The sequence below is a fragment of the Atta cephalotes genome, assembly GCF_000143395.1.
Source record: "Atta cephalotes unplaced genomic scaffold scaffold00031, whole genome shotgun sequence".
Lineage (NCBI taxonomy): Eukaryota > Metazoa > Arthropoda > Insecta > Hymenoptera > Formicidae > Atta > Atta cephalotes.
Window position 1 is genome coordinate 1,124,424 of NW_012130095.1, and position 27,735 is coordinate 1,152,158.

Here is a 27,735-nt window from a genome sequence, read left to right on the forward strand (position 1 = left end):
AAAATTTTGTCTGATATGTGCATGACTACTACATATAATATACAATAACCTTTTAACAATTTATATGTTTCTAGTTAGAAGAAGATTTTGACCAATTGTCCACACTTAGCATCAAATTTTTCAGTTAGTCTGCTTTGGCTATTAACGACAAGAAGTAAAAAATACGATAAGGCAGTATGTACATCATTGAAATGCTTTTAATAGAATATTACTTACAATTTTAGATTTCATATTTTTCAATATTTTACATCATTTTTTTTCATTTGATTAGAGATATTTTCTGAAATTATTCAAAACAAATATATTTTCTGATTTTGAAGGTAATTCTGATATAACTGCTTTATCACTTCTACTAAAATTATTTAATGCTTTAGTGCTGCGTGCAAGTCAACCTCGCAGAGTAAACAACCAAGAGATTTTAAATAATTTTATTCTTCTAGTAAAGGTCAGTTTCAATGAAACATTTCTCTTTATGCAAATTACATGGATCGACATATAGGTGCAGATTGAGTTTTTCGAATCATTTCTTGAGATTTTTCTCCGTTTAATTCGAATCCGGCTCACATCTAGTTTTTTTGAAAAAAATTGAAATCAAAAGTAAAAAAAAATGTATTTTTGAACTATTTTTTACAAAGTATAAACAATAAACTAGATAAACTAGATATACTAGAAAATTAAAAAAAAGCTTAAAATACGGATTAGATAGTGCAAATTATTATTTATATACGAAAAACACTTTTGAATTGTTTTAAAAATATGATAATAAAAAATGTGAAGATAAAAAAATTTCAATGTTCATTCGGATTCAGCGACAAAAAAATCTACGAAAAATCGACATACTCAATCCGCATTTAGTATATTGATTGTTATTTGTAAAAACGAAAATAAGATATATTATCAATGTCTCCATTTTTTTGTAGACTACAGATGATATTGAAGGAATTTTTTGAAAGAATTGAAAAGTGTTGGAAGAATTGAAAATGCCCGGTAAATGAAACAAAGTATTCAGTCTTTCGTGATCCTAGGAGAATCATAGGATTCGGTGATTGACTCCTACATAGTAATTGATGCAAGAATGTACAACATGGAGAGCCCAATTAGAGTTGTTGAAGCTTGTTTTAAAATATTTTATTCACTTAATTGTATTTATTCCTACTTTTGTAAACCTGTTTGATTATTCTTGTCAAATGATAATTCATAGCTACATCCCTAATTTAGGGATATATCTATGAATTACCATTTGATAAGGGAGATAGCAATACAGCTATTAGCCATTGGTTAAAGAAATTAAAAAATGTACAAACTAAGATAGTGATAAGCTTCTTTGTATAATATCCGTTATATCGGTTCTGCAATTATATTCCTCTTTTTAATTATGGTTAGTTTTTGCATAACTATTAACTGTTGTTGTTATATTGTATTGTACTTTCTTTTTTAAATTTTATCTGCATAACGTCATGTTTTTTTGTTCTCTAACTAAAAACTGACTTCCTCTCTGTGGATGCTCTTTATTTACATTAAAGATACGCGAGTTAATGAATATGCAGAATTTAAATATCAAAAAAGGAATTGTTGGCGGAATTTTCCGAATTGAAAAACATTTCGAAGACATTTGATCAAAATCCATAAATATCCTTATCTATTGGGTTGTCCGGAAAGTTCGTGCCGATTTTGAAGGAAAATTGAAACGCAGAAGATTTAAATTTTTAATTTCATTTATTAAATTTAAATCTTTTGCGGCACAAACTTTCCGGACAACCCAATACAAGTACATCCAAGTAGTAATAAACCTATTTTACTAGACACATTTACAATTAGTAAGGAAAGAAAATTAGCTATTAATTCTAAAGTAAGTAATGAGAAAAATAGCAATGTCTCTAATATTTCAAATAAGGAAGATATAACTATATGTTTACTTAATAAAAGTATGAGAAATAATTTAATGACATTTGTAAGTAAATTTTAGTTTGCCAAGAAATCATATGCAATTAGTTATGATGATTTTCATCAACTTCTTTCTGCAATGGTTAATTTGAAGCAGTTACTTTGTAACATTTTGATGAAAAATCCCGCTAAAGATATAAAAGAAGAAAAGTTGATAAAGTTCTTCCGATTTTAACTAAACCGAAGGATGTTTATTCAGAATATCATCATCTTAAGATATTTCAAGAAATGGGTCATTATATTCTTTCCCAGTCATATGTTATTGATTCTAAGATCGATAATAAGCTTTCTCAAAATAGAATTATTAAAGAAATTGTTTCACTTACTGCTCAATTTATTCCCATGAGGGAAGTGCTTTATAGTTTTTTGTCTTCCTGGAGTTCTTTAAAAAACTTTAGAATACGTGAAAAAATAAAAAATTGAAAAAGATTTATCGAATTTTGTTCAAAGAGAGATTTGGAGGGAAAAAGAATCTAAATATTGGTAAAGTAAAAGTTGTGCTATCAATTTTTTTATATTATGACGATTTTGAAGTCAATAATCCGCTTGGTAGTCATTGGAGTTACGCTCCAGAAAGTAGGAGTATATTTTTTAATTCCTTGCATCCCACCAGAGTTCACAGCAAAACTAGAAAACATATTCTTATGTCTCCTCTTTTATTCCTCAGAAAGAGATACGTATTCAAATGAAAATATTTTTCATATTGTAGTGGATGAAATAAATTATTTGCAGAAGGAAGCCATTACATTTGAAATGATTCTAAAATTTATTTTGCTTTGGGATTGTTGTTTGGTAATAATTTAGCTCTAAATTCTGCTTTAAGTTATATAAGCTCTTTTAGAGCAAATTGTAGATTTTGCAAAGCTTCTAGACTAGAATTAGATTGCAAAATATAGCCAGAGTTAAAGAATTATTTGTTTGGAGTTCAATACTTTAATATTTATTCTAATTATTCTTTTAATATTTTACACGATGTTAAGCTCGGAGTTTTAAAATATGGAATGAGTCATATTATATATGAGTATTAAAAAGAAAACTTTTTCGCTTCGAACTAAATGAGCATATAGATTGTTTTAACTATAAAAGAAATGAATTCAGAAATAAACCACACTTTATTTCAACAGATGAAATTAAATAAAGAAAAATAAAAATGTCGGCTTCAGAAATACAAACTTTTTTACTTGTTTTGCTTTTTATGTAGGTGATCTTGTGCAGTGTGATAATTTATGGAGTTATCATATAATTTTACAGAAAATTGTAGATCTCATTAATGCAAAATATCTCCAGAGAGGAGCAATCAAACTTCTTGAAACATTGACTACCGAATCATCATAGACTATATCAAGAAATATTTGCAGATACATTGAAACCAAAATTCCATAATATATTATTTTCAAATCCTCAAATCTGGCTTCATCATTCAAACTATCTATGAATAAATCTATGAATAAAAAAATCGATTTACAAAATTAATTGCTAGTGGCACCAGTTCAAGAAGAAATATTTTACTATACTATGGCTATGAAAGAACAGCTCATTTATACTAGGTTGATAACTAAGAAAGAATTAGAAGAACATATTTCGATGAGACCAGCATCTCTTATCAGTGATATATCATGTTTGGATAAGTATTATTTATTTTACCGTCTTTACTTGCAGAATTTAAATTTAAAAACGTTAAAGTATCTTGGATTAAAAAAGTAAAAATAAAATACAGCACCAACAATTATATAGTTCTTTCTCTTGACTCACAATATTTACCGGTATATTTGGAACTATTAATACTATAATCTGTAATGAGATTAAACATGTTTTATATGCGAAGTCTAACATAGGATATGACAAACAACTTCACATATGAAGTATTAAAGAGCGAATCTCTGTCTGCTGGTTATTGTGCAATTTACATAGTCCATTTTCAGCTATTTTTTATAAAATGCCAAATGGAGAATATTATGTTGCTTTAAAAACTTCTATTTAAGACTTTATTATGTTCAATTTTATGTAAATTAACTAACAGTTAAGTTATACATTTATGTACATTGTAAAACAGTGTTGGAATACTTGCAGTCGTTGGATAACTTTTAGTCGATTTTCAACTTGGTTCCTATCCTTTACCTCACCAACCCATGCGCAGTCTAAATGCTGATCGACATTTAGACTGTGAGTTGGTAAGATAAGAAAATCAAGCTGAAAGAAAATCGGCCGAAAGTTGCAAGTAAATTCCAGTACTGTTGTAAAACAAATGTAATAATTTGAACTACATATTTTATTATAAATATATTTATATAAAAAACTGCTATTTTTCAATAAAATCAATAAATTTTATGAATTGTAATTTAATTATTATATGATTTGTTCATTCCATTATAACATTTTTTACTGATTAATTTTTGTAAGATTTTATGAGTGGAGTTATATACTTCTTATAAAATTTTATATTGCATATAAAAATTTTATATTGTATATAATCAGACATGTTCTTCATTAATACATCTTACAGATGATAATGCATTTTATATATGTATGCTTCTTGTCATTAATTTGAAATAATTGAAATTGAGCAATGTATATTGTTCAATTTCAATACTTTTAAGTTAATGTCAAAAAGTAGATATGTGTACATTATCTATATAATAAGATGTATTAATTAAGAATATGTCTGATTCTACCAAAAACTTCCTTTATATAAACAAAATTATTGGTTTGTGAAATTGATTGCAAAGGTAAGCGAAAACTTATCTCCAGCAACTGAAACACTCGATAACGCGAACTATACTATATAGTTATTATAAAGGAGAATGAATAGTCAGAGACAGAACGTTCTGTTTCTTATTACTATAAGCATTCGTTATTATAATTGAGCTATTGGTTGATACAAATTAGACTTTTAGCAGAGGCAGTTAACATTCGGTTGAGATAACCGAAAACAATTGTCTGAGCGGAAATCTATTATAGAAATTTTTCTATTTTTACAATTGAGTTTTCCATTTACATTTAGTCCGCAGAAAACAGAAAATTTTGGTTGTTGTAATCGAAATTCAGTTACACGAACCGAATTTTTTTCCATGAAAGATTTCCGTCAAAGATTTCTTTCATGATTCAATGATTATTTATGAAGTAAAGATTCGTGGTGCATCAACGCAACATATATAATTATATAATTATTATTTATGTCAAATTTGGAATATTATCTATAATATTATCTAAAATTACTGTTTCTTTTTTTATAGGTGTGTACGAACGTCAACAAATGTCACTGCTTTCTTGGTTGGAGCGGACCGGACTGTTCCATAGAGCAATCTATTCCAACGGCATTGCCGACAACACCCCAAACTGAAGTAGTACCTAAATCTGATTCTAAACTTCCGGAAAAGAAAGAGACCCCCTACGGTAAGCCGCGGCTCCTTGCATACATTTTTTCATAATTGTTATTTCGAGGATAAAAGCGGGAAATTGATGCGCTATTGTACTTGCAGATTTGTTTTTAAACATTATACTTAACCCTCTCAGCAGGCGTATACAACAATATAAACATCTTATTTCTCTTCGCAATGTTTATTCATTATCCAAATTCAAATTTAATTATTTATTGTATTACATGCTTTCTGGAGGATTATCTATATGAAAGAAATACAATTATTCATGCTATACAATTATTATTATTTCTATATCGATAATTTATTTCAAAAAGTACAATAAATTAATAAATATTCAAACTAAAATTTGCATTTAGATCATACAAAAAGTTCTTTAAGTATAATCAAAGTACGCTATATTTTTCATGCAAAGATTTGAATAAAAATTTAAACATCGACATTTTATAAATTTTATATACATATAAAATATAAATACAAGAATACCACTTTCGATCCAAGTTAGATGTTAAGCTAATATATACATATATGTATTATTTAAATGAATTTATCTCAGAAATATGATTGCGCGCTGATTACTTTCAGATTTTCAACACAATCTGTAATATTAATAATCCCCCAAATTTAAATCAAGTTAAAACTTGTGAAGAACTTATTGCAGAAAATATTACCTCGGCCGGGAAGCGAACTCGAAATCTTGCATTCTGTCTTCACCATTAGACCTGAGGACTTAGCAATATTCCTTACTTAGCAATAATAAGTATAGAGAGAACGCATTGAAAGGGAACATGTGTAAACAATAATAAGATTAAAAACGAAACCGTTAATATGAGTACATCACCTAAATACGAGAGCATCACTTTCGTCAAAATTAGATGTTGAACTAATATAATATAATATAATATTTAAATAATTATACATGTATATGTATTATTTAAATGAATTTGTCTCAGAGAACGCTATAAATTCTTTACAGGTTTTAAAATGATTTAAATTTGGAAGGATTAACATTTCAAATTGATTGCATTTGAAAATCCAAAAATAATCGGTGTGCAATCATATTTCTGAGCTAAATTCATTTAAATAATATATATAATGTAGGTATTTTTTAGCTTAATATTTAACTTTGACTGAAAGTGACGCTTTTGTATTTAAACGATGTACTCACATTAACAATCTCCTCTCTAATCTTATTATATAAAATATATTTTACATAAAATTAGAAATATTATTATTGCTGCTTTTTGAATTAAGTTCTGGATACAATTATGTAACGCATTAATAATTATTATTTATAATATTATTAAAATACAAGAAAATAAATAGGAGCGACTACTCAAGACGACTACTCAAGTATAAAAATATTTGAGTAATCGTTATATTTATTTTTGTGTATTACCATTATTAATTATCATCGAGTTATTTAACAATTATTAATATAGTACTCATATAGTATAGCAGACTTCCGTTAAATCGTTATTTTTTTTTTAAAAACTTAACTAGATATAACTAGTATAACATTTGTTTAAAAAATAATTATAAAATTGAAATTAACATTATATTATCTAATTTAATTAATTGTAATTTTTTTATATAAAATCTAAAAGATTACATCTATTATAATAATTAATACATGAATGAAATTACAGTTTTGAACTAATAAACTTCAGATAATTATTTGTTTAATTAGAAATAAAAAAATACATTTATAAATCGATATAAAGAAAATCAATTGAAACTATAATGATTTTTCTGAACCGATTTCAATCAGCGATAAGTCTTTTTTATTGGCGGAAAGTTTAGACCGGAAATAATATCGCGCGTTTCCGATAAAAAGGAAGTCTACTGTACTTTCAATTTTAGCAATATGAGTCCAGTCGATCGTCCCGATCAACTTTAGGCTCGCGATAAGGCAGAGTTAGAATTTTTTGGGGTCATACTATCAGCTGTGCACATAAAATCCGGATGCGAACTCATATATTATACGATAATCATGCTCGATTTCGTTTCAAGAGAAGCGAAAGCGAAAAAGAAGGATCCTTTTGTATCCTTTAATATCCTTTTGATATTTTCTCAGTCCTTTCAAATGCGACATCCCCGCTTTTATCCCTTGAGCGATAAAACACTTTTAGGTCACTTTGTTATATTTGAAAAAAAATAGGAATGTTACTTTATTTTTGCATTTTTCGATTTTTAGATTTATTAAATTCCAAAATTTATATGTATTCTCTTGTTTTTTTTAAATCCTTAACTCTCTGTATCTCCCTTTCTCAGGTTAAGTAATAATTATATAAATTTTAATAATTATGTATACATTAAAAGTATATATAAGAAAGATATTCGTCTCTTAATTATAGAACTTTAACTTTAACTCTTATGGAATTTTAACTAACTTTTTAAACTATAGTAGACCTTCAAGATTGTCAATTTTTTATGAATAAAGAAGGATCTCCGAATCCTTGAAGTTATAAAGTTCTATGATTAAAATGACGATGTACTTGCATATTAGGATGCCAGTATCATGCGATGCAATGCACACATTCACGTACACAAACAAGATACGGCCACATCATACGCGCCGCACGCGGGATACAAATGCTTGATCATTTCAGGAGGCACCAACAACAATCTCTCTACAGGATTGATGGTAGTGATCCTGGTGGGTGTGGTGACGGGCGTCTTCCTTTGTTTTGCACTAATGGCTGTTTGCTACAGGTACAGTAACAGCGAGAACAGATCGCCCGCGATCAAGGCCTGTCGTCTTCGTCTTCGTAATTCGTGGCTAGCTGGATGATGATGATGATGATGATGATGATGATGATGATAATGATGATGATGATAATGATGATGATGATGATGATGATGATGATGATGATGATGATAATGATAATGATGATGATGAGGAGGCATCGCACGCGGCCATCATAATATCGATCACTCTTAGCCTATTCTACTCGGTGTTCACTTATTACACGTATAAACGCGAAAGTTGCAGAAAACAAAACTCACTGCGTTCAACTCACAATAACGATAGTAGACAAAATTATTTATCTGTTGATATTTTTTATTTGTTTTCGGCCTTCACTTGCTCTTCTTTTTTGGCTTTCGAATAAATTGCGGGAACTTATTATGTTATAAGCAATCTCTTGAAACTTTTTCTTGAACCTTCTTGGATCCTATTATGTGTTTTGTAGTTTAAATTGCTCTTAGACTCTTTATGTTTTAGCTTTTGATTCGCTGAGATTCTAGTTATCTCGTGTATCCTAAATTCCTTGTTAAAGAGTTTCTTAGAAGAACAAGACATCTTACAAATTTGAATTTAGTTTCTATTACACTACAATCTATGCTTCACGAATTCTAAGTTTGCTGTTAAATATTTTAGGTAATGTATAGCTTATTTCTAGAGTTCTTAAATTTGAAATAGAATGGATTCTTTAATATTTTAATATTTATTATTAATTAAAACAGTTGTTAACAATTATTGAAAATTTCAATATTATCTTCAATTGCGTTCAATGTTTATCAACATGAATTTCCTATGAAAATTGAACGCAGCTGATTTTGCTTCTGAATCACTCGCATACATGACAACATAAATATATATGTACACATCTTTTTTTTATATATATTATATATTTATATATATAAACAATATTGTCACTATGTGGTGTGTGCTATGGATGTGCTCATGGCATAGTGATTTATGATCGTGATTATGTTGTTCGAGCGAAAATCTCCATTTTAGTGATTATCGCGTTTCGAGGGATGACAATAATATATAAATAGTTTTATAAGTGTAAGTGCGAATTAAAAAATCTTTAAGAAAACAATTTTTAACAAACAGATAAAAATTTTAAATAAATATAAATTAAAAAAATTTAAAGCATTAATTGTATCTTTCTTTAAACATATTGATAAATTTACATTTTCTTTACATAATTATGTATTTATTAAAAGAAAAACACACAAATAACATTAGACAAATATTAAATTCTAATCAAATAACAGCAAAGATATTTCTGATTGTCCCTCAAAAAGCGACGTCAAAAAACTATACAATGTGCCAGCTGCTTGTATGCCCTATGAAAGCATGAAAGAAGCTGATTAGCGAAGAACTTACTGGACATCGTCAATTACTAATAACTATGTGTAACTTGGCGGGAGCTTGTTGAAGTTAGAATAATCAATTTTCTGAGTCAATGAAATCAAGTCTTTGTGAAAAACTGATGTTCCGATGTTCCGAGTTAAATGATACGATTAACCCTTTCGGCAATATTTTATACTTTACATATTTTATAATTCCCTGTTATATTTAATTTACTTATAGTTAATTGTTATTATAATTGAAAAGGGAATATTTAGAACTGAAAGAGTTAACAGAACTGCCTTTTTCCAGAGAGAATACGAGGATAAGATTCTAGGATTATGCCATCTCTGGATTTTGAAAACTACGGATTTAGCCGTCTTTGGATCTTTTTATATCCTTAGACACTAAGATCCGCAGGTTTCTGTGTCCCTGGATGTTGAACTCCACAGCTTCTTGAAATCTTACAGATCTATGAATCTATACAAATTATTCATAGGATCCCTAAATGATTGAGATTTAAGTTTTTGGCAACTTAGATACATAGATTTTCAAATCTGAGAATCAAGATTCTGAAAATCTGTTGACCGTATCATTGTCCTCATTATAAAACTTTGTAACGTCAAATTCTTACAGACTTTTATTTTTATTGCTAAAACATGATCGAATGATCAATTCTATACGAAACTGAACCTGTCTACATTTCTTGAGTTACGAGTTTAGTAATTCGACAATGCTACATAGAATGTTTGTTCTAAAATGCAACTCAAATTTTACTTTCTTATGAGAGAATACCTATTGTAATATCCCGTGTGTAAAATAACATAACATATATTAAAATGAATTGTATTTAATTTTATTGTGTCATATTATATTTATAATTTTAATAATAATTATGTAAGTAAAATTTAGGTTGCATTATTTTAAGAATGAACATGTATCATATAGATTGTATAATTGTCTACATATATAATAATATATATATATATATGGATGTATGTCTTTCTTCACGTGCTGATATTGGCTTCTCTGTTTCTTGTCTGTTTCTGTCTGCCATCTCTGTCTGTCTGCATGCTGTGGGACGCTCGGATACGAAAATACCGAATCGAACCACCCTCCTGCACTGCGTAAACTGCGATGGTGTAAATCCTCGTTTCGCAAAATAAAAAAATTAATGAATAAATAATAATCTATTTATGACAACATAAATGATGGCTCGCCATGTCTGACGGTGATGATGATGATGACGATGATGATGATGTTGATGATGATGATGATGATGATGATGATGATGATGATGATGATGATGATGATGATGATGATGACGATGATGACGACGAATTACATACATACAATACGCATACAGAGAACTACCACGGCTCTAACACTGTATTTTTAGTTGGTATGCTCATGTCGGTGGTAGGGGGTGTTTTCGTATTATTTACTCTGGTGGCTCTCTGCTACAGGTCAGTCGTAGTACATAAAAACTTCTCCCTCTGTCTCAGGTTAGTGTGCAGAAACATACACAAGTAGAACTTTTTTCTCTTATTGTTCCTTTTTTCTTTTTTATTTTTTCCTTTTCTTCTTTCCTATCTTACTTATTTTCTTCTCTCTCTCTCTCTCTCTCTCTCTCTCTCACACACACACACACACTTTTCTTTTTTCTCTTTTTTCTCTCAATTTCTGTACAAGAATGGAAGGAGTGTATAAGTGGCACGTTGTTCTTCAGGAAATTTGTAATGCAGCTTCTTTCTTCAGCAAGCATTTAATTTTGTTGCTTGATGTTGCTTTCATGTTCATAGTGCGCATTAACAAAATCTTAAAATATAATTTTATTATTTTTGCTTAATTTAATTACGAAATATGTAATTATATCTTTATTTTATAATCAGTTAATAGATTAAACATATTTAATATATTTCGCAAGTACTTTCTAGCTTTCTTTTTCGTTTTTTAAATAAAACTAGATATATATTTTTCAATTAGTATAATTTTTATATTTTTTAAATTATTGTTAAATTCTAAACTATAAATCTTGATAGATGTATTTACATATATTTTAGAAAATTAACTCTAAAAAAATTATTTTTATCTTATTAGTAAATTTCATTTGCAATAATTAATTCAAAAACTGTTGCAAATAATTTTGATTAAACTGTTTGCTAAGAAGTCTGATTATGAATTCATCAAAGAATAAAACTGCTGCTAGCATACGCTCTTTCCGATCTTCTTTATGCATTTATACATATGCACATGCATATATTCATGCCATTAGACTTGATATCTTATACCTTGCATCTTTTCACACTTCTCTTTGATATTTTTTCCATTCTGATTTTTATTCTCCTTATTAATGATAAGAGGAATTACATATGCAACATATTTCGAAATTTATCCCTAAGCACAGTAATTAGTATTATATAAATATATTTGAAAATTATATCACATCTAAAATATTTAAATATTTTCTATTCAATTCCACATTTTAATATTGAAATTTATTTCTATTTGACAAGAAAAAATGTTTATATTCAGAAATGAATATCGTTCTTTCATAATTCACTATTTTCTATTAAGCTTAATTTATGTCTTATTTGTTTAACCCAAAGCAGCATACAATATCTTATTTTCTGAGAAAGGTATTATATAATAATTTTAATTTTGTAATAATAATTTTAAAAACAGTTTACACAATTAATCAAAACGCGGCGTTATAAATAAAAGCGATAATATTATCTTGGTAAATATTTTCAAGAGCTTTCTTTGTTACTATATTTTAATGCTGTTTAGAGTTAAACTTGCTATTTGTCTTTCATTGATTAGTTAATTGGTACTGCAATGGAAGGTGATCTCTGCAAAAGTGACTATAAATGTACCAATTAACTGGTTATCTGTTTTGTTTCGGAGTTAATTTTTGCATGTTAAGAGGATCCGTTGATTTCCATGACAAGAATATAGAACGTTGAGCAAACGCAAATTTTACTGATAATGCTTATGTTATCTGTAATAATTTTTTGATTATAGATATTTGTGTAGATACGTAGACTCTGATGAACCCCATCCGCCAATTTAAGAGGGATTATCGACATCATGTTTATTTACATCAATGGGCTCGTATGTCAAGATAAATATTTAAATAAAAACAATCGTCGCAGAATATTTAATATTGTGGAATATTAATAATTTTGAATAATTATTAATTATATTGAAAAGTGTTTAACATTAATTAATAACAACAATGATTAAAATTTGATTGAATATTGAGAAAAATTGTTATTAAGAAGATTGTTATTTATTTCAATATTTAATTTAAAAGGAATTTTATATATATAACAAATTTTGTATATATTAAATTTTTGTTACATAAACATTCATTCTGAATTTGGATTTTTGATTTGCTGTATTCTTGATTGACAAATTCTTTAAACATTTTTATCTTATCATGTTTGTATTTTTTTTACATCTTTATAAAGCAAATTCGGCATTCTACAATTACTCCAGGTAACTCTTTGTTATAGATTTATTAACATAATTAGGTAACATAATTAGGTAAATTATGTTTTATAACTAATTTTAAATAAAATCACTGGCAGTTATACTAATATATTAATAAGTTTACGCAATGATAATCCCTTTTAACATTATTAAAATCCTTGAGAATAATCCGTACTTTTCGAAAAAATATTCTTCCGCTAGCTTGCATGCGCTTTATCAGTTTTTCCCGCGCTATAAAGTGACAGGCTATGCGTAATGGGCGAATTTCTCGCAGAAGGAAGAGCACCGTCCAGAAGTATGATCCACCATATTCGAAAAAGCCACAGCAGAAGAGTTACAGTGGCGTTTCCGGTAATCATCATGCGGAAGCTGCGGCATTGGATACGGTCAACAAGATCCTCACTTTTGGCAGTATGCCTCAGTACAGGTACGGTGGTCATTTCGTTGCTTATTTTGTTAGTTACTGGCTAGTTTGGAATTACAGAGTATTTTAAGATTACGTAGAGGAAGAGCTTGAAAATTAAAAATGAGTAAAATGTACACAGAGAACTGTCCTCAAACTTTTGAAGTAAAATTTCTAATATTCAAAATAGAGATTCAAGTCTAAAAATTACATAGTAAACATCAGAGAAAAAAGTTATAAATAAATTGCAAGATAATTTTCACGATTTTAATATTTTTAATCAATTACTAATTATATTGTTCTTTATTAAAAATTTCATATTACATAATACATATATATAATTGCTATTAAAAATTATTAAATATAAAAAACGTGCATTAGTAATAAGAGCATCTCATTACATCTTACATCTTATCTCATTTTTATCATATATTTAGTTATTTCTTACACAATCGGCAAATCTTAAAGTGCATGTTAAATATATTTTTTTTAACCATCGCGATGTCCCAGAGTTCGTTCCACAAATGTTAATTAAGTATCATGCGTTTATCGATGTACGATGTAGAATTTATTGCAGCTCGAGATGCTTCTGTCGTTCGATCGTTTTCGAGGGCATCGTTATATAACGACGAACGAAATTCGCAGTATATATTTGTAATTTAGATAGCTACAAGAAGGGCCAAAAATTGTCGGTAATTAACTACCTCGATTTAAAATGCGTGCGTGTGCATGTGTGCGTGCGTGCGTATGCGTGCATGCGTGCGCGCGTGTGTGTGAATGTGTAATATTTTTAAAGAAAGAATTTTTTAAAGAATATTCAATTTTTCTTTTTACATATATCAATTTTTGATAGTATTTTTGGCCTATTCTGTATATAACAAGTTATGCTTATTATTGAAAATGCGCGAGCTGCTTTATAAGAAGTGAGCTGAAATTTGCTTGAGTTAAATGTGACTTAGGAGCTCGATACCTTTTTATTTCAGGTAAATCTCGACTCCTAAACTTCACACAAGCTTTAGTATGCGCTTTATCTAATGATTTTCCTGATACTATTAATTGCATTTTAGATCCCTAAATATGAAGTTGAATCTTTAAAGATTAACAAAATACTGTGGAGATGTAATAAACAGAAAAGTGAAATTATATTTTTATGAGACGAGTCTTTTTTTTACAAAGTTTCCTCTTGGTTCACAAAGTTTTCTCTTGGTTAGAGACTAATAAAAATTTGAAATTTGAATTACAATATAAATGTTTGTAACATTTTATAAATCTGATTCGGAGATTTTAAGTTAATGTTCGGAATGACGAAGTAAAGCTTGTAATTCATCGTACATTTACTTAACTATTAATCGCGTTTATTTTGATAATAAAATCAAAGCGCGCGAACGACAGAAAATTACGAGTTTTGCTCGATTGATTTCTCTTATTCCACAAGTAAAGAAGTAAAAGATAGCATTAAACACAGAATTTTATTAACCCTCAATTATTATAAATAGTGCAACATTAATTTTCGTGTGTAAATAATTTTATTTAAAATGGTAACAAATATTCAATTTACAATTCTATTTATATTTGTTAATTTTCTAATTGATTGTCAAAATAGTTCATGATAATCTTTGAATATAATTTATATATATTTATATTACTCAAAGAAAAATTAATAAGTAAACAAATTACTCATTAAGTTTTGTAAAAAAAATAAGAGAGAATTCATATAAAAATCATACTGTAATATAAAATTTTATTGTAATTTTAATATATCATCCTTAATCATCCATAACAAGCGACGTTCTGTTTTTCATAAATTTATTTAAAAAATGAAAAAATAAATGTGGCTATTTGTAAGAATTAATAAAAGAGAAATATATTTTTTAAGAGTCAAAGTTAAAAATGGATTAAACAAATGAAGCACATAGTAATTGAGGGTTAATAAGAATAGCCGCGGCATGCCTATATTAGTATATTTCTAGCCGCGGCGAGACCCAGCGCGTGCTGTTTCGACATCCGAATAACGTCGTCACCGCCGACGGGCCAAGAGTCAAGTAAGTCTCATGTGTGTCGCTATCATGTTTATTATCAGGCTTGATCCAACTAAGGAATTATTTTTATTATTTTTCTCGAAGACAATCTGTTAAAAGAAAAGAAAATCATCTTGATAACAATTCTTAATTGCTGTTAAAATTACATGATAATTATCAAAATTGAGATTCTATTTTTAATCAATCATAACAAATCAATGGATTACTTAAATAAATAATTATTAATTAAAATTTGATTAAAATAATTAATCTCCCTGTCTAAGATTTAAATTTAAATCTAAGTATAGATCTAAGATTTTTTATATTGCATCCACAATTTCGATAATTGTTATTCCTTACTTGGATCATAATTCTTTTCCAACAATCTATGGTTCTCAATTAGAGATCCATCTGTGTCTAACACACAAGAAATAGTATCGTCGCGTTGCGGTTATTGTAATTGTAGCTTCATAAATTTTTGACGATCTGAAGAGTCAAAATTTTTCTCTATGTATGTAATTATATTTAATAATCCGACCGTGGATGTCTTTATTTCTCTTCTTATATTTTGCACGAAAGCATTTTCTGCACAATCACGTTTTTAATAATTCAGCTGACTTTGCAACACACACGCTGCGGTCGAACTAAATATGAACGATGCGATCCTCGCATGCTTATTGCTACCCATTGCATTAAAATGTTTATGATTTTATCCCGCTATAACTTTTTGTTTATCGCATGAAAATAGATGCACTTATACAAAATATCTCAGTATCATTGCCACATAGTATTTTTCTATAGTTGATGAACCTAAAAATATTAAATATCGTCAGTCTATTATATCTCGTTAACTATTAATTCGAGATACGAGATACTCACTCAGGAATTGATTTTTCATTTAGCATCTCTTTCATTAGCATCTCTTTCAAAACTATCATTAAAAATTATATCATCATCCATTTTTGCAATCAGATGTAAACATATAATAATAGGAGGATAATTGCAATAATTAACAAAAAACATAATTTTAAAATGTATAAATTGGAGTAAGTATTGCAAATATATTTATGATAATATAATTGTAATATAATTGTAATTCTTAAAATTTTCATTAAATGTTTGAACAAAAACTGTTAATTAATAGCTAATAAATCAAAATTGATGTGTCTTTATTAAACAAACCAATTAAACAATTTATTTCTTATTTCAATATCAATTATTATCAAATTCGAATACTTAATTAAGAAAAAAGAGAAAAATACAGGCAATAAGTGTTTACATTAAAAGATTCATATGTATAACGTGTGCATATGTATATATGTATGATATATGTTAATAACACTATTCCATGACATGTATCAACTTAATTTTGCATATTGTTATCTTGTTTTAGTTATAAAATATCGTTTTATAATATAGTTTAATCAATTGTTCAATGTTATAAAAAATATGATTAATAATTATTATTATAATTATGATATTGGGGGCGAGTTTAAGCTTCAAGACTTATTTTATTATTTTATGTGTATTTTAATACTTTTAAAAAGATTAACGTGATTAAATTTTTGCACATTTATTTTTGCGATGAAAGCTAATATAAAATATTGATTATAAAAGTGAACACTAACATAGATCTGATCGATCTTTCAGGGAGCATAAACCGCAGCCGAAGAGGCTCGGCGTGGAGGAGGAAGATGGAGGTACGGGAGCAGAGGAGGTTGTCTCTTTCATTGATCTCCCACCAAACAATCTCACAAAGTTGCCTGAGAAGGGAATTTTAAAGAAACACGGTGGTTACGGTATTGTAATGCCTGATAGTTGTAACACAACAAGTGAGCATGATGACTCACGATATTCCGTGAAGAATAGTTGAAAGAAATTCGAACTTTGGCGAGCCGAAAGATCAAGCGAAAGCTAGCCGAACTTGTAGCTCCATAAATTGCAGATCAATAATAATACGATGTTGTAATAGTAGAGAATTATTGAAAAAAAGAATTGTTGAATCAAAGAATTTGAATTTTATTACTTGTATTCGAATATAATTTTAAGTAATAGCCAATCTTATTATTCAATCTTAATGTATCAATAAATATATGTCGTTTCTATTTTAAAAAATGTTATTCATTTAGAAAAAAAATTCATTTAAAAAATTATGTACAAGTTATTATTTAATTTTAATTAAATAACTAATATTGTTGTATATATTTTATAATGCACGTAAAACACAGAAATTAAAGTATCTAGTTTTCTTAATATTATACATTTGATCAAGAAAATATTTTTAATATCTCGCAAAATTAAAGAACCATAATTTCCATTTTGTACTATTAAGTAGAAATTGATAAAGAAATTTCCGAACGATCGAGTATCTAAAGGAATTATCTACAATCTTATGCATATACTATGTATGTATATACATGTTCGATTGTCTTTCGATCTCTTGCAAGTTCGAACTTCTTGCATCGATTTTTCACGAACTTTAACCCTTTATAAATCAGTATCACGCACGCTTCACTTTCTCACTAAGCAAAAACGATTAGCGAACACAAAGTAATTCATTATGTAACTAGAAATACTAACATTAAAAAGATTTATCTTGGAATTTAATATTATTCTAAGATATAAGGGGTTAAGAATTGTCATTAAAGGATCTTTTTAAAGGACTTCATAATCATTTATCTCTTTCGTGCGCTAATTAATTCCAGACCTCAACTTTATTATGTACAAATAAAATTAATTAGAATAATTTTTATGTCCTATAAGGTCTAGTAAGAAAACGTGGATTGATAAAACAAATATTACTAATAAAGGTACTAATAATACTATTAGTCCACAAATGGGCACAAGAAGAATTTATTAATTTCGGAAAAAAGGGGTAATTATGCACCATTAGGGCGATTTCACCAAAATCTTGACATACTCTTTAATGATCTTGACATATGTTGTCATAAGATCAAGACCCTAAGTGACCTCCAATAGATTTTAGCAATCGTTATTCGTTAAAAAGTTATAAATAGTCAAAGTTAAATATTATTTTAAACTAAATTTACTAAATTTAATTTTATTTTTTGTATGTCATTGATTCATTTATGTAGTAAAGCACAGATCTAATACATATTTATTGTTTATTTATTGAGATACTCGATATATCTGTGTCATAATATTAAAAAAGTCAATTTATAATAAAATACTCGCTGTTTTAAAAGCTCAAATTTTTTATTTTAAAACACAAATTTTCTGCTTTAAAGATACAAAAATTATACCCGGGTTTATAAAATTAACGCATAAATAAAGTTATATCAAAGTATTGCAACTTCAAATAATATCAAATAAATACAATATCAAATATCAAACAAATACGCTGCAAAAAATTATCGTATTTACAAGCTTTTTTGCATTTTTAAAAGAGTCTCTACTTTAGAGTCTCTTTAAGATTAATCATCGTTTGATGCTATCATTTCCTTATACTGACATTTTTTTTAATGATTTTTTTTTAAATGTGTTTTGTCTCCCAAAAAATTGCATATCTACTTTGACGTATTGCACGCAGCAAAATGAATTTTTCTCACAAGTCTCATAGTAACCATCATAAAATTTGGATTTTTTCCTATAAATTGAAAAAAAAAAGAAAAGTTTATACAATTTTTTTTCGCCGAGTTACAGCGTATCAAAGTTACCTACGTATTTTTGCTTACAATTTGCCTACATTACTTACCGCCAGTATTAGTATTATTTAATGCGTATTACCGTGAGGTTGCTGGTCGGATTTTGCGCATCATGCGTGCGTGCATGTGTGTGTGCTAGTGTCTTCGATGAATATACCTAATATTCAAATAAATGAATAAAAAATGAATGAAAATACTCATCTTCAAATACATTTCTTTTTTATTCGTCAAGAAACGAATACTTTTTTATTCCATTTGAATATTTTTTAAATATGATTACGAATATTTTCGTATTTACTTTTATTCTGTATTATTTGCACATTACAGCTTGCAAGTTTGCAAGAGAAAACAGAAATCTATAAAAATAATGGTTACGATTACACTGTGCGCTTAGTCTGCAATCTATATGATGGGCGTTTTTATTTAACTTATAAAGATTAAAAATTTATAAAGGTTAAATAAAGATATTTTTATTGGGAATAAATAATATATCTCGGAATTTAATGTCCACAGACATAATGAACGACGCGATATCTTATAAAGATATCTTATAAAATGTTTATAACATTATTGTGACGTAACCGGAATTATATTGGAATATATATGACACTCTATCAAATAGATATTTATAACTAAAAAATGTATGCTTTCTAAAATATTTTTCCAAATTTCTAAGTTTCCTTCATAAAATTTGAATATTACAATGACAAAAATAAATAAAATTCATTTTTTTTATTTAAAGTCATCAAAGTACTAATTATAGTTAAGGGGTAACGATTCTTTATTGGAGCTTTCTTTTTCAATTTATATTTTTGAATGAATACTCGTTAAATATATTCATAGTTTTTTGTGAATAAATATTTTTTGAAAATTCAAAATTTTGAATGAATGTATGATTACATTTTTTTATGTGAAAATTTTGAATAAATACAATTTGAAACTCAATTATAAATTTTTTGTTCATTGGGCACAATTGCGTGCGTGCGTGCGTGTGTGCACATGTTAGGGAAGATATTTGGGTACGTTACATTCAAAGTTGCATATTTCCTTCTCATCTTCAAATAGCCATAGACGATCTCGCATTCCTCGTCGTTAAGACAGACTCTAATTCTAACTTGAGTAATTTTGTATCATATTTGATGTAATACTACTACTCATTATTGGAGGTCCCAATAGCTGGCTGTCTCTCCAAATTTCGTAGCCTTCTTTCCATCATATCTCAAGCTTTCATGCAAACGCCTCCTGATTGTTTTGTCGCTAATTTGTTTATGTGGAAGAATTTTCCCTGGTAGCAAATTTACATAAAAATGACTTTTGTCTTTTGACGTCAAAATGATAATAAAATGATGTAACTTGCTACTAACTTGTTTGCAATTTGTCGTGTAATCATTATCGGATTTTGTATTGCCTCATGAATGATGATCTTCTCTAGCTGTTATTTGTTTTCGATCTTGTCCTCTTCTTTAAGGAAATTCACTTGTCTTTCAATAACGAGCCAAAACTCGAGAGATAGAAGACTGATTAGAATATTCATTCTTCCTGCAATTTGACTTTGACTCACTCCTTCCTCCAAAAGAACAATGATTTGCACACAATGAACTTCGTTTAAACGAGGCGTTGATTTTGTCATTTGTTCTTAAAACACACAATACAATACAGTGATTATTATAAAGTATACTGAAGTAAACAAATATTATATTGTAAAGTTACTTACTTCAGTATGTACTTTATGCACTTTACGCCATTTTACGGTATTGTAATCATTATATTATATCATTCATTCAGAAAACCAACAACAAAAGATCTGTAACAATGTTCAGAGAAATTCAGTGTAAATCATTATTCTTTTGAAAGAAAGATTGAATTAGAGTCATCAAAATCCGACCAGTAATTTTCCTATGATACGTATCGGATAATGTTGGCGGTAATTGATTATAAGCAAAAATGCATAGCTTTGAGGACGCTGTAACTTCGCGAAAAAAAAAATCGTATAAATTTTTCTTTTTTTTAATTTAGTAGGAAAAAGTTCAAATTTTATCATGCTTTTACAATGATTACTTGCGAAAAAAATTGATTCTGCTCTTTATAACATGTCAAAATACGCAATTTTTTGAAAAATGAAGCACGTCCTTACTTTTTAAAAGTTGCTAGAATACAGGAAGGATAAATTCAAACGATGACTAATTTTTAAAATAGAAACTCTAAAGTAGAAACTCCTTGAAAATGCAAAAAAAAGATCTTTAAGTACTAGTAATTTTTCTCAGAATTATATTTATTTGAAGTTATGCTAAGTTATGGTATAATTTTAATTATATGTCAATTTTGTAGAACAATAAGAAAATAATTTGTGTTTTTAAAGTAGAGTTTGTTTCATCGGAACAGGATCGTGTCAAACGCCCCTAAGCACGGAGGGTCGTGGGAGACCTTGCGTTACATGAAAAGTCAAGGAGGAAAGTGAATTGGACGTCGCTTTACATGGAAAATCGTTACAAAATTGCAAAAATTGTATTTTATATAACTTATTTTGTTAATTTTTTGAATGAATAACAGCTAAAATCTGTTGTAAGTCACTCATGATCTTGATAATATATATTGAGATCATTGAAATCTGTGAGGTCGCCCTTATTATGCATAATTACCAAAATGGAAAGAAAGACTTGCGCATGAAAGGATTAATGCAAACTGCACCACCGAAAGACTTTTTATTTATGGAGCGGTAACTCGAGTCACGTATTTGCCAGGACTAGGTGGAGGCGCGATCGAACACGTAGAAAGAACTTTGAATCAGTTGAATGGCTATCATGAGGATATACTCGAGGTGCTAAAGAATGCGGCGAGTCGTCGCGATCTTGTGGGCACTCCATCGGGTAGCAATCTCCTTGACGAGGACGCGCTACGTAAGTCACTGGCCGAGTGTGGCTATCCCGACGTGTACCGCAAGGATACCGATGGTCAAGACAATGGCATTGATAACGGTCAGGAAGAAGAGGAGGATGACGTGGAGCTGCAGCCGCCATGCGGCACTATTCGTATACGTAATCTCGAGGATCTCATTCGTCAACTTGAGCACCGAGCAAGTGCGAGGTACTCTATATAAATTAATATTTTTTTTCTGCTTGAGAAAATTTTAGATTTCTAGAGCCTTCACAATTCTTAAAGGTTTTTAAAAATATCGATATTAAAATCTCACATCGCAAAATAAATTTTAATGCCCTTGGAATTACGAATTCTTTAATTTTAGTACATATACTCCGCCGGTTAATTTTTATTATACAATTACATTTTTACAATCAAGTCCATTTTTAGATATTTTAAATTAAAAAGCTGTCAATAATTAATCCTGTCATCAGACCCTACATGACTAGTCAGATGAGTCCGAGCGGGTCCGAAGAGATTCGAACATCCGAGACCGAACCGGATCGACATTACAGAATCGATTCTTCTGTTTGTAGCGAGTCATCACAAGGGTAAGAACTTATGAGAAAAAAATACGCGCGCTTATAACAGACAAGCTTTTTAAACTCAACTCAGACAATGAGCGTTAATTTCGAAGTAACATCAAGATATAATCATTCCGAACTACAAGAGTGTCTATTACAATACACGAAAAATATATTCTTAGACGTTTTAGCAGTACTTTGTAAATTAGACATCGTTTTAATTCAACGATGTACTCTTATCGAAACGATTGGCTACATACGTTTGAGCTTCTTCGTACTTTGTTAATCACAATTATTGTCAGCAGATATTTCACACGCTGCCATAACTCTCACTGTAAATCGCTTACTATCTTCTCTTTCGCCAACTTATCTTAACCCTCTCATATGTCAATTAATTGCAGTGGCAAATTGCCATAAAAATATTTTTATAAGAATCTAAATTATACTTTTAAATTTTCATCAATTTTATCTAACTCTACTGTTAACTTAAATATAATTTTTATATTTTATAATTTTGTATAATCAATAATAAGTACATTTTTAATAACTACATTTTTTATTATTTTCAATATCGTAATATTATATTATATTTTTCGCCGGTTTTCAAAAACGAAATTTATAATAAATTCCTTCTTAGAATAAACTTTTTATAAAAAAATTACATATGCACAATATTATAATGTTCCGTATTTTAAACAAAATACATAAAAAAATCAAATTGGTATATTTTGTAAAAAATAATAGAAAAATAAATTATAATAAAATGAGAGGGTTAACTTATTATCTTATTCTGCTTCCTATCTTGCGCATCAAAAGGCTGTCAGACTCGACGCATTTATTTATGTATATCAGACACTATATTCGATGTTTTGCGAAACCGTAGATTACAGTAAAACACGCGCAAGGATTACGAGAAAAGGACACACATTTGGTAATAAATCATTAATAAATATTTACGCACAGAAAATTTACTCAAGGCATAAAATGCGGAGTCTGTTTATACTAAATATTCGTAACAAGCTTAATTATTGCAATTCAAATATTAATGAGGCGCCGAATAGCAATAAAAATTGACTTACCAATATCAGGTGTGACTGTCACTGCTGCATTCAGGAAAACATAAAAAGAATTATATATATATTATAAGTTATACAAACAGCATACAAATAAATAAAAAATAAAACAAGAGTGACTCTGAAAACAATTAAGAATAAACGATCCGTTATATTTTAAATAAATTAAATTTTATATATACTAAAAAAAATATACTAAATTTTAATAAATTATACACGCGTGCGTTTGAATAGTATCAACTAAATATTTACTAAATATAAAATAAAATATATTTATTTATATAATAATATAAAATATATTTATTTGGTACAGAAACTATTAATTTGATTTAACCATCATTTCTTTTTATTGAATAAATATTTACTGTAAGTAAATTTGTAGTTGGCACTTTCAAATAAATATTTATTAAAATTTAGAATATATTTTTTTAGTGTGTAATATCTAAAGTAAATTCTCAAGTATGAAGGGCAGCAATAAATCTCGAAGAGCGATATAAAATTTTTCGCGTGAGTTTCGCGTAGCTCGTGGACTTATATAGAAATTGATTGGATTTCCTACGTAGAAGCAGAAGATGTAGCCGCGGCCGCGACGAGGACGCTAGTAGATTCGTCTACGGTAGATACCGTCAGCCAACATCCCGAAGTCCTTACGGCAATCATCAACACACCCATCAACACTCCCATCAAATGCACCCTGAGGACGAGGGTATCTATGAAACTGCCGATCCTGACAGAGGCTCAAATACTAGGGGTGAAACACCCGATTGTGAAAGGTATTGCAAGACTCTGCGTCACGAAAAATCTTACGGCTTCACTAGTAGCAGTTATTCACTGTCACTGAGACATGTTATCGATTCACGTCTGTACACTTTCTCTATCACGAATCCCACAATAATTCACATATATCTCAGATAAGGATGATGCATGTGTTGTCGTTTGCGAAAAGAAAATTAATCAAAATAATTAATAAAATTGATATCAGAATAATTGTGAACAATATAGAAAAGTCATATGTTGTACCGCACAACAAAAGGCGCAATTTAATAAGAATTTGAGAACAAGTAGGAGACTTTTTTTTTAGATTTAGAAAAAGCTATATTTGTAACTGATTTTTCCGTAATCGCAGATATTCAAGAATATATATATAAAACAAAAAATTATGAGTATTGTGCAAATCACAATCACTATTGGCTGGAGAATCTGAAATCTACGTAAAAAAGTATAAATGGACTCGGCATACAATATTCAATTTCGCAGAATTGCAGCGTTCGCAATTGCATCGCAGATTGAATTAATAAAGCAGTTTGTTAAGAATAATGCAACATATAAAATTTGGCAGAGAAAAGCACACGAAAGCCTGCATGCTTTTTCGTTCGCTTCTGCATCGTATGAATGTTGCTCTATACAATACCAACACATATATAACTAGTGAACTCTTTTTCGAAATACAAATGTGTCCCAAATCTATTATTATAAATTGACTCATCTTTAAACATAGACTAAATATTGATAATTTATGTTTTGTAAGTAACTTTTTTTTTCAGGGAAAATAATTAGTCTTTCAGAATGAGTGTGTTGAAAGTCCGAAAGTTATCGGCGCGCAATCATATCTAAAATAAATTGATTTAATAAAAAAATATATATTGTATTATTCGAAATGTCTAATTTTAATCGTGTTCTCTATCGTATTTGATGTATTCATATACAGTCATTTCTTAAGTCTTAATAATATTTATTTTTTTTAATGTTCAACTTTCACGTAATTGATTAATACAATTAAATAGATCTGGGACATCTAGCAGAACTCACAATTATGACTAAATCTCGTGCATGTCGCTTCTAGAATTTTGCATTGCAAAAACTTGTTAAACTATAATAGATTATATTAGACTATAATTTATCAAGCGACTGTAAGAGACTTTTTCCAATCTATTTCGCGCAATAAAATGATATATATTGTGATGTACGCACTTATCCTTATCTGAATAAGTTTCTCTTCGTTTGATAATGTGTATAATATATATAAGGAATGTTGAATTAAAATATAAAATAGCAATTGTAGTGAGTCACAAAGCTTGGCACGTGCTTTAAATGTCTTAATTAACTTTTCGATTAATGTGTGTACGTGATATTTCTTCTGCAGAGTCTAATTTCAATTTAATTAGAGGTAAAATAAAATATAAAATAAATGAATTCCGTAAAATTAGTAAAATATTATCATTTTATATATTTTTACATACAAATTATAAAAAAATATATCAATAACGAGGATATATTTTTTTAATCATCGAATAGATTATTTTTAAAATTTATATTCTTGATTTAAAAACATTTTTTTAATAATCGAGATACATAAATTAGTAAAATATATAAATTAGTATACATGAAAATTTTAATGATAGAATTTGTATAATCTTGTTTATGCTATAATAAGAAATAATAGTTTTAATTTAGTAATTCAATTGTACTTTGATACAATATATTTATCATTGTTGCAATTTTGCAGCTATATAAATATTCAAAATTTTTAAAACTAATGCTTAGAGCATTTTCTGATTAGCCTACAGCTAATTCGTAAAAGCGTATTTAGATTAAGAACGGAAAAGTAGAATGTTCAAAAGCGAAAGCCAATTCAGATAACATTTATGCATCTAAACTTTTTTATTTATTCTAAATGATGTCTAAAAGACGTTTTTTAGATATCTTATGCAACATGCATGTTATCTGGAATCAGAAAAAAGATAGAGAGAAAAAGATGATATCTGATTAGCTCAAACAGCTTTTGCTTTTCCATTCTAATCGAAATGCGTCCTTATAATTCATCATCTCTTTCTATTGTAAACTATATTAAACTTCTGATTATACATTAGATTATATAGAGACTTGTAGCTATTTTGTAACTCTTAACGCAAGTTTCGTTATTGTTATAATGTCGTGCGCAGTTTTTTTAAAAAAAAACACGCGTTACGAAGTTCTAACGATAACAAAACTTACGTTAAGGATTACAGAATAGCCCTGCTGTTTACCAAGCCCCTAGAGAATAATCACGTATACACTAACAGCTCCTGTTTCTGGGTCGACTGGGTCTCACCACTGACTTCGTTTACTGAATGTTGTTACGTCGTGCGTTCGAATGCAGCATTAGTGGCGGTGGACTAGATCCAATGGGCTCGTGTAATCTTATTATTTTCTAGTGATGCATTTATTCAAGCTCAACAACAAGTAGCCCGGTGGACTAGTGAGGATGGAGGAGGAGGAGGAGGAGGAGGAGTGCAGCACCGGCCGCCACAGCAGCCACCACCGCCGCCTGCGATGCCGGTGCAGCAACAGGCGCAGCAACAGCAACACCAACTGCCGGTGGAACAACTGCCAATCACGCAGCGCGGCTATTATCCATCTCCCCCACAAATCGAAAACAACCTCGACGCCGGCAGCAACGCCGAAGTCGAATCTGCTCAATCCCAACAACAGCAAAGCGAAGTTCGTGGAATCGATGTTAATCACACGCCTAATATTAACAAGCGTCCTCTAGACGATAACTTTAGTCTAGATTGTAATATAATGAATAATGATTCCCCTAAAGAATTAATTACCAACAACACTAGTGATAACGAAAATACTGCCCTATTGTCCCACCATTTTCCTGAGTACAAGCATTGATAATTAATTAATCGATGACAGGTAGTGTCCGAGAAAAAAAAGAAGCAAATGAGAAAAGTCGTAATAATAATAATAATAAAACAGTATAGTGGTGTGACAATGATAACGATGACGACGATGTAATCTCGAACTCGCATTTTATACTGAATAGTGTAAATAACGATAAACTGTAATTGCGACGATTACAAGAACAACACGTATTAAATTATAATGAATTCAAATAATCTATATGAAATGTTTATTAATAAACATTAGTAAAATGATTTACTCAAATCTCGTCATGTCTGTTATTTCATCTTTCTGCATGAATTTTTGTATAGTTTATATTTAATAAATATTAATTTACAAATTTATTTAATTGAGTAAAATAAAAAATATCCTTGTTTTTAAATTATATAAATTATATTTTTTGTTGAACTATATATAATATAACTATATATATTATATTATTATATAGACAATCTAAAATTCAAATAGCCAGAATTTAATAATAACAAATCATATGATCATAAATTAAAATTTATTTCAAAGCTGTTGAATTCTATATGTGAGCGAATATTTATAATTGTTTTTTAA

At 28.6% G+C, this 27,735-nt stretch overlaps 1 protein-coding gene across 1 annotated transcript in view; it reads left to right on the forward strand.

The window, feature by feature from the left end:
* LOC105620943 overlaps nt 1-27,159 on the forward strand; it is a 58,765-nt gene extending 31,606 nt beyond the window's left edge. The window contains exons 18-26 of the mRNA XM_012202420.1: nt 5,178-5,337; nt 10,772-10,910; nt 13,175-13,327; nt 15,274-15,345; nt 16,972-17,120; nt 21,728-22,070; nt 22,337-22,453; nt 24,063-24,272; nt 26,694-27,159. Coding sequence (XP_012057810.1) covers nt 5,178-5,337; nt 10,772-10,910; nt 13,175-13,327; nt 15,274-15,345; nt 16,972-17,120; nt 21,728-22,070; nt 22,337-22,453; nt 24,063-24,272; nt 26,694-27,159 — 1,809 coding nt within the window. The remainder of the gene's footprint in view (nt 1-5,177; nt 5,338-10,771; nt 10,911-13,174; nt 13,328-15,273; nt 15,346-16,971; nt 17,121-21,727; nt 22,071-22,336; nt 22,454-24,062; nt 24,273-26,693) is intronic.
* Nucleotides 27,160-27,735: the final 576 nt, after the last annotated feature.